Here is a 9,112-nt window from a genome sequence, read left to right as displayed (position 1 = left end):
AGTGGGGGCAAAAATATTGTTAGACAGGAAGTGCCATCTTGAGAGGTCAAATTAAACAAGGAAAGAGAGTCTTTCCTTGTTTAAGAAATCAAATTTAGTTGGGTTATGTTATTATTTGTCCCAACTGTCACATGAAATCTTATTTATATTGAAGTTTTTTAACAATTGTTTCACATTTTAGACTGTTATCGTTAATATTTAATTAAAATTTTCTCGTCTAAGACACATTCTGAAAACTATTTTATAGCTACTGTTAATAAGTGTCGGAAAATTTAAATTTGGCGCATTCGCATTTCCGGATATGTCCGCCATCAGAGGCCACTTTTTTGGTCGCCTTTTCATAACGATTAGATTCCCTCTTTTGTCTTTTTGCTCGATGGGACCCCTTACATACATACTTTTTAGGACCTCTTGCGGGCTATTTCGTTACTAATTAAAATTTACTGGAACATCTCCATAGATAAACTCGGTTCGCTAATCCCAGTCCAAACTGTCTAGTGAATTTAGTAATTATTTTTTTGCGAAGTTAGTTACTTTTTGACAGACTAAAAGTGGCTGGAAATTACTATACAACCAAGCACCCGTACTCATAGCCAATATTAATAGTAAACAAACTAAATAGTAAATAAAATAGAAGTTTGCAAATTACCGACAATCAATATTTAGTGCGTGGAAAAATAAATGGAATGTGTCGAATTCAAAATTAAAACAAGTGAAACCCAGCATAGAAACATGGAATGTGTTACCTAAGTCAAGAAGCCAAGAAATAATAGTAACGCGCCTCAGACTCGGACATACTAGGTTAACGCATGATTACTTAATTAAAAAGTGCGAACCGCCGCGATGTGAAACGTGTAATACGACACTAACAATAATGCACCTACTATGTGAATGTCCTCTCTACAATCAACAACGAAGCAATAACAAGATACCAGGAACACTTATAGAAGCTCTAGGTGCAGACTGTAACTTTAACAATACTTTGAATTTCTTGAAAGACATTAATAAGTACCACAATATTTAATAAACCAAATTGTATTGACGTAATTGTACCTAATGTAATCCACTAATTTTTCGCTAATGGCCATTTGGTCGATGCGATTTTCTAAATAAATAAAAAATAAAATATTTATTTATCTGCACCATATAATAAATAGTTATGTTAAATTATAACAACTAAATATATATTTTTTAAATATATACTACACAAAATTTGATGGGTTTAGTATACACTTCGACTATTTAGAATAACTCTTCTTTTTTTAAAGAAAGAAGTCTGTAATAGCAGGATACTTGAGCTATTAATACTGAGAAGTAGGAATTGTTGTGTTGTAGCAAAGAATATAGACGCTTATAGAAGAATTTTTCACTGTTATTTTTGAGCATAGCAAAAGATGTGACATAGATAAAGAAAAGTGGGACGAGTGGAACGCACGTGTTGCACGTGGTACCACTAAGGAGCGGTTTGCTTCTAAAATATGAAAGAGTGGGGCAATAAATGCAACTTTAGATATTTTTATATGTAGATGCCGCGTGGTCGTAGAATAGGATTAAATTTTTGCGTTTTATAAAATTGTTTTAAGAAAATAATATTATTTTAACTTTTAATAAATTAATCTTTTTAGAAAAATTATTATAATTCAAATTTTTAATTGAAATATGTACAAATCTTAAGTATAAATCAGTTTAAGACTATATTGTAATAATTTCACCAATATTCATTCATTGTGAAAATTATGTTTTAGATACTATTAGTTGTTATTTTAAAACAAGATTAAATAGTACCCATACAGCGTAAAAACTTTCACATATAGGTACTATTCATTAAAATGTACTGTTAAAGTTTATTTTGTTATTTCAAAAATAAATCAGGAATGCTTTTTGTTGTTATTGAAAAATTATGGATGAAATGGAAGTTTTGGCGAAATGGAAAATTTCATAATTTAGTAAAAAGTTTCATTGAATACTTTTTTTTTAAATTGAAATTTTTTAAAATTGTTTCGTTAATTTCTGGGCAGAAAAACAGTATAATAAAAAGTTATGTGACTTTTTTTCGTTGTGTTGGAACAAACCAATTTTTAATTCAAAGTTATACAATTAAAAAAATAAATACTTTGAATATTGTAAATATCATACATTTTTAAGTTTTAAAATTAAAAATTTAACAATTTAATATATTGAAAATAAAGATTTTATTGTGAAAAAACAAAAAAAAAGACAGTTTGCAAATCAATGGCATCGAAATTTGTTTAGGCGTAGATGCAAAGTTACCCGTTCGTACTCCTTTCCCACTTCCCCCTAACTACATATTTCATTATGAAATTTTCAAGATAGTTTTAAGCCGACGGCCACGGCACCACGCTGTGAGTTTATGCAGCCACCCTCTTAAACCGTAACCAAATCGCCCATTTGAACTGGTCTTCTATAAGCGTCTATCTTCTTTGGTTGTAGGTTTCCGACAATGAATCTGTCAAAATTTGTCGGAGCTAAGCGAATGGAGTTTAAAAAGAAAAATAATATAATCATAGATAAAGAATATATATTACTGAAGAAATATAATATTAGAAAGGTTGGTGGTTGGTGTATTCTGTGCATCTGTGGTGTATGTAATCCTAATATCTAAATATTATTTATCTATGGTGTAATCAAATGGAAGTAAAACAAGAATTTAGCGAGGAAACGTGTAAACTAGAAATAGAGTATAATGAATTGGATGGTGCTCTTTTGGATGGCTTTAAATGTGAAATTCGGGAGGAATCCAATAAGCGAACTATACATAACACATATAATTATTTGGACTTAAAGAAATATCATATAAATACTGAAATAGAACATGGAAATAAAATAAACCCATTTGAAGAAAACCAAAAAACTGAAAAAGGTTAGTAACAACTTAATTTTAAAGTAAAATTGTGGTTTATTTCCAAAATAGTAAATTGCATTAAGATGCTACAAGAAACTATCTTCAGAACAATATTAATAATATTTTGAACTTTAAGAATACAATTTAATATTGGCGCATATATAAGATAATTACAAATTAAGTGCTTATTTAAATGATACCTTATTCTTATTCTGTAAATGAAATTAAACAAGTAATTACCTCTTGTCCAATCTGTGCAGAAATGAAACCCAGATTTTATAAGAAAGAAGATGATAAACATTTAATCAAATTAACAGCTCAGTTTGAAAGATTGAACATTGATTTTAAAGGTCCAATAACCAGTTCTTCTAGAAATTAAGCTATCATTATATGCTTACAATTATTGATGAATTTTCTAGATCTCCATGGGCTTTTCCATGCTCAGATGCATGTAGTCAGACTTGAATTTTTGAATCATGTTTGAATGAACTATTTTGTTTATATGAAATGCTGACATATATACATTCTGACAGGGGAACTAGCTTTACTTCCATCGAGTTAGAATCTATGGAGAAGCTATGAGCATATTAACGTATGTACTAAAAACGGCGTAGGTAGGCGTGGCTAACTGTGATATCAATATGGCGGTGGGATCATGGCCGGACTCAATAATATTAAAACTACTATAAAAATATGACTAGTTAATCACAAGATTTAATGATAATCTAAAAAAGTGCAATACATTTTTAATAAACTATGATTTATTTATCCCGCGGTAAACACTAAAAACACGATATATTATACATAAAGATAAATTAATACAGTCAAATACTATTAATTTATTCTCTGAAGTACGGGCCATTACTTTGTTTACATATTTGTATACTAACCTGTAGAACGTTATTCCTGAAGATTTTTTATTAACATTGCTTCTGCCACTGCAACTACGTTGAGAACAAGAAACCATTATTATGCACTATCACAATATATTATTACAGTTTCTATAAAAGTATTATAAAACTAAAAATATTCGAAAAATAACAAACGTAAATAAACATATACGATCTGTCAAAAGTGGCAAAACAATATGGCCGAAGTGAGGTCGTTTTTAGTCATGTAATGCCCTCTCCATAGATTCTAACTCGATGTTTACTTCACTAGAGTTTAATTATTTACACTCTAAAGGAACATAAAGTAGAACAACTCCATATAAACCTGAAGGAAATGGTCAAGTTAAAAGAAACAAGGGAGTTGTATGGAAAACTGTGAATCTAGCATTGAAAACCAAAAATTTAGACATCACTAAATAGGAAACTGTTAAACTAAACTAAACAATAAAGATGAAAATAAGTCCAAATAATATACTAGAGAACTCAATTAGTGAATCAATATCAGACAAGACAGGAAATTTACCTGTTCAAGGACCAAATCAAGTGCCTGATGATAATCATGAACCTAGATTGGAAAATTCAGATTTTAAATCTAGCTTTAATTCAGCTAGCATTAAAAAAAACCTAGGTATTTGCAAGATTTTGTTCAAAAATAGGGTCAGTTGAAGGTAGTATAATTTAGTGTTTTTAATGTGACAGTTGTCAGTATTCAAATAAGCCTAATTCTGCAAAAAGGTATTTTACTGTACACTGTTTACTATCGATGCCTACTCTAAGCTAGTTGTATGGAGAATATGTATATTTTTGAAATATGCTACGGATTTGTTTGTATTTTAGTATTAAGCCTACATGGTCTGTTGAGCAATAAAAGTAAAGGACAATTGACCCTCCTTTCCACGGGTGACTTTCTTGTGACACAAATCCACGGCTGGGGTCTATCAGGAACAAATTTTAAAGATCCTTTTTCTCGTTAAAAAAAATTTCTTTAAATATTTTTAAGGAAACTTATTGATGTAACGTTCTACTACCTAAATGTACATATTATATGTGTATCAATATGTATTGGTATAGTTTACTGCGAAATAACTAACACCATTATTTTTTTACATCATCATCATTTTGGCTTTACAACCCTGTGTGGGTCCTAGCCTCCCCAAGAATTTTTCTCCAGTCGTCCCTATCCATCGCCTTCCTCCGCCAAGCACGTATTTCCATATTTCTCATATCTTGGTCTATGTTATCTAGGAATCTTGTTTTGGGTCTTCCTCTTCTTCTTTGACCAATAGGTCTATCAAGGAGCGTTTTTCTAGCTGGGTCGGTTTGCTCCATCCGCATTACATGGCCTACCCACCTCAGACGTCCTATCTTTATGTGTTTTACGATATCTGGTTCCTGGTCTATTTTTTTACAAGACTTTACTAAAAAATCATGAACGACATGAAATCATGAATAAAAGTATTTATTTTTAAGCTAATAAGAAAAGTAATATTTTCTGATCTACAAATTGTCATTATCACAGACCATACATACTATACTAGAGTATGTATGGTTTGTGGTCATTATACTACATGAGTTTGGCTATAGTTCTGTTGAATGGAAACTTAGTTGAATATTTTCGAGATTACTTATATTTTTTTTAAGATATGCCTAGAAAAACGCTAAATTCCCAAGCACAGCAACTTGTGTTAAATTTATATGAATATTTTGAGTTAGACAGAAGTAATGAAGGAGCTTTGTAAGCCTCTTACATCTGTTCAAGATGTAAAATATTAAATGCATGTTTATTAGCCAGTTACTATTAAATAATTACTTTTAAGAGAGTTGCTTCTTCTTCTTCTAATGGCGCTACAACCCTTTGTGAGTCTTGGCCTGCTTAACAATGTTCTCCCATTCTGCCCTGTCGGATACTTTCCTTCGTCACTGCCTGATGTTCATGGTTTTAAGATCCCTCTCTACGTCGTCTATCCATCTTTTACGGGGCCTTCCTCTTGTTCTGTTTCCTTGGGGCTTCCATCTCTGGACTACTTTTACAGCTCAATTATCTGGCATTCTTTCTAGGTGACCAAGCCAGTTTAGTCTTTGTGATTTTACAAATCTGACAATATCTGCGCTCTGCATTAGTTCATCCAGCTCGTGGTTCATTTTAATTCTCCACGAACTATCGCTGCATTGGGTTGGTCCAAATATCTTCCTTAGTATTTTGCGCTCAAATATTCTCAGTTGATTTTCATCAGTGGTTGAGAGGGTCCACGTTTCACATCCATATGTGACCACTGGTCTAATTACTGTTTTGTAGATTCTCAGCTTAGACTCACGATTCAGTAACTTACTTTTCATTAAGTCTTTGTATGCATAAAAGCACTTATTACCGCTAAGAATCCGTGCTTATATTTCTTGACTGATGTTGTTGTTGTCATTTATTATTGAGCCTAGGTAGGGAAATGATTCATTCATTCCTTCAGATTCTCATGTTCATTCGATTTTGTGCACTCCATATATTTTGTTTTGCTTTCATTTATATGTAGACCAAACGTAGCAGCTTCTTGTTTCACGTTTCAGTTCTATAACTTTTTCGCTTAATAATTAAGCGAAGAGAGTTGCTGCTGAGTTAAAAATATCACAGTGGACGATATACTCGATAAAAAAAATCTGTCTGCATAAGTATATGCATCTTTACACACTATATTGAAAGTGTTGAAATTTGATTATTGCATTCATTTCTACTTATACTCAAATAGGTATGTATATTATAATTGGTTTGTCTTTTAGGTTATCATAAAGATGAACACAAAATGGAAATGATGGAGACACTAATTGAAGATTCATCTAAAGATGGAAATTATACAAGTCAACACTCCAAAGGAAAAACATTAAATAAAAATATGAAAGTTGCGACTGGTGAAAAACCTTACAAGTGTGAAATTTGTTTTAAGCTATTTGATAAAGCATTTCATTTGAAAACACATTTGAGAGTGCACACTGGAGAAAAATCTTACAAGTGTGAAATTTGTTTTAAGCAATTTAGTCGAGCAGGTCATTTGAAAATACATTTGAGAGTACACACTGGAGAAAAAACTTACAAGTGTGAAATTTGTTTTAAGCAGTTTACTACAGCATATAGTTTGAAAAAACATTTCAGAGTGCACACTGGAGAAAAATCTTACAAGTGTGAAATTTGTTTTAAGCAGTTTACTACTAAAAGTTATTTGAAAAAACATTTGATGAGAGTGCACACTGGAGAGAAACCTTACAAGTGTGAAATTTGTTTTAAGCAATTTAGTGACGCAGGTAATTTGAAAACACATTTAAGAGTGCACACTGGAGAAAAACCTTACAAGTGTGAAATTTGTTTTAAGCAATTTAGTCAAACAAATAATTTGAAAACACATTTGAGAGTGCACACTGGAGAGAAATCTTACAAGTGTGAAATTTGTTTTAAGCAATTTAGTCACGCAGGTAGTTTGAAAACACATTTAAGAGTGCACACTGGAGAAAAACCTTACAAGTGTGAAATTTGTTTTAAGCAATTTAGTCAAGCAAATGTTTTGAAAACACATTTAATAGTGCACACAGGAGAAAAATCTAAGTGTGAAATTTGTTTTAAGCAATTTAGTCAAGTAGGTCATTTGAAAACACATTTGAGAGTACACACTGGAGAAAAATCTTAACAAGTGTGAAATTTGTTTTAAGCATTTAAGTCGAGAAGATCAGTTGAAAAAACGTCTGAAAGTGGACAGTGAAGAAAAACACATGAGACATTTGTTTTAAGCAGTTTTCTTTCTAAGTATTTATTATGAAACTTTAAATGCGATTACACACTGAAGATATTTCTTTTAAATAATTTGATGTAGTCTATGATTTGAAACGTGAGTACTCTAAACAGAAACATATTAGTAAATGCCTAATAATTGATCTACGCTGCTGTGTAAATGAAACCTTAGGTTCAGAACAACAAGCCAAATGTAGAATAAAACTGGCCAGAAACCCATTTCAAAGGATGAGACAGTTTTTCATCACCCGAAATTTGATCTAATTAAGTCATCGTCAACCTACATTTGGGACGGCACCTAAAGAAGAAATTTGGAGGTTGGTGTAGTATTATATAAATCATAATTTACTATCTGAGTGTTTGTGACAGATGGAGTTCAGAGCTTTCAATCTCCGAAGTGGATTCAGGTAGGAAATAGCCCGAAAGATATTTTGTAATATTATATAATGTCAAATAATGATAGATATGTGTATGAGCTATTGTAAATTGACTTGGTGGAAAATAAATAATAAGTTTTCGAATTTTAATTATACAGTCCAGAAACTCTCCTGACAAACGAAGACCAGAGATTTCTCAAATAACTTAACCAAATAAATACAGATAAACAAATAAAGATAATTTAACCCAATTCACCTAGTCCGAAAATGCTTCCTAAGGGAACTAGAACTACTTTTTTAAATACCTCCAGAACGCTTATATTTTGAAAAACTAAAACTGGTACGATTATTTATCTTTCAACGTTGAGTCGATTCCAGTGGCGGCTGGTGTGGTAAAATTTTGGGTAGGCCAAGCCAGCAAATTACTTATAGCTATGTGTAATTAGTGGAGGATCCAGAGGGAGGGGTCATGGCCCTCCCCCCCTAAAAATATTTGAAAAACCACTTATCTTATTGGTGATAAGACTAAAATTGACCTGGCATCAGAGAAAAGTAATCACCCTCAAGATCCATGACCTCCCAAAAAAAAATTCTGTAGCCGCCAGTGTGTGAAATACATATTTTTTTTTGTGAGAGTGGGAATCTTTTTTTTCAAACTTTACGATTTTTTTTAAATTTATTTGGGCAACCATGCACTTGTTTGCAATTGTGTTGTTTGTTAAAGATGTTACAATTATAGATTATGTTACATATTTTTTTATCACAATTTCAAAGAAAATTTATATTACAATTCGATAATTACGTTACAAGTGACAACGATGGTCGGTGTAGGCCCGATCGTCTGGTGCCTAAACAGCAAGCATAAACACGACAATATAAAACGTTGTCCGGCAAGGTGCTTAACTTCAAACGCTTTTTGTACGGGGATCTTATGTGAGCTGGGTCGGTAAGTTCCGATCGGGCCTATTAATGATATTTAAAATGCCTGAATACGATTAGATGTGCTCTGTGGTAATATAATAACATAGTTGTTTTAACGGACGCTAATGTATTAAGTGATTTAGTACATTTAAAAGTTATTTACATGCATTAACATAATTTTTGAATATATGTTTTTCAATTTTAAAGCTCTTAAAATTATTGGGTAGGCCCGACCTATCCTGCCTACCCCCAAAAGCCGCCACTGGTCGATTCCAATAATTACAAATTTCTA

At 31.7% G+C, this 9,112-nt stretch overlaps 1 protein-coding gene across 1 annotated transcript; it reads left to right on the top strand.

The window, feature by feature from the left end:
- Positions 1-2,456: 2,456 nt before the first annotated feature.
- On the top strand, positions 2,457-8,332 carry LOC140445121 (uncharacterized). The gene is made up of 2 exons (XM_072536957.1): positions 2,457-2,881; positions 6,523-8,332. The coding sequence occupies exons 1-2, from the start codon at positions 2,650-2,652 to the stop codon at positions 7,419-7,421; spliced, it is 1,131 nt and encodes a 376-aa protein (XP_072393058.1). The 5' UTR covers positions 2,457-2,649; the 3' UTR covers positions 7,422-8,332.
- The last annotated feature ends 780 nt before the right edge of the window (positions 8,333-9,112 follow it).

Source organism: Diabrotica undecimpunctata, chromosome 1 (assembly GCF_040954645.1).
Source record: "Diabrotica undecimpunctata isolate CICGRU chromosome 1, icDiaUnde3, whole genome shotgun sequence".
Classification (NCBI taxonomy): Eukaryota; Metazoa; Arthropoda; class Insecta; order Coleoptera; family Chrysomelidae; genus Diabrotica; species Diabrotica undecimpunctata.
This window is presented reverse-complemented; position numbering and strand designations above follow the sequence as displayed.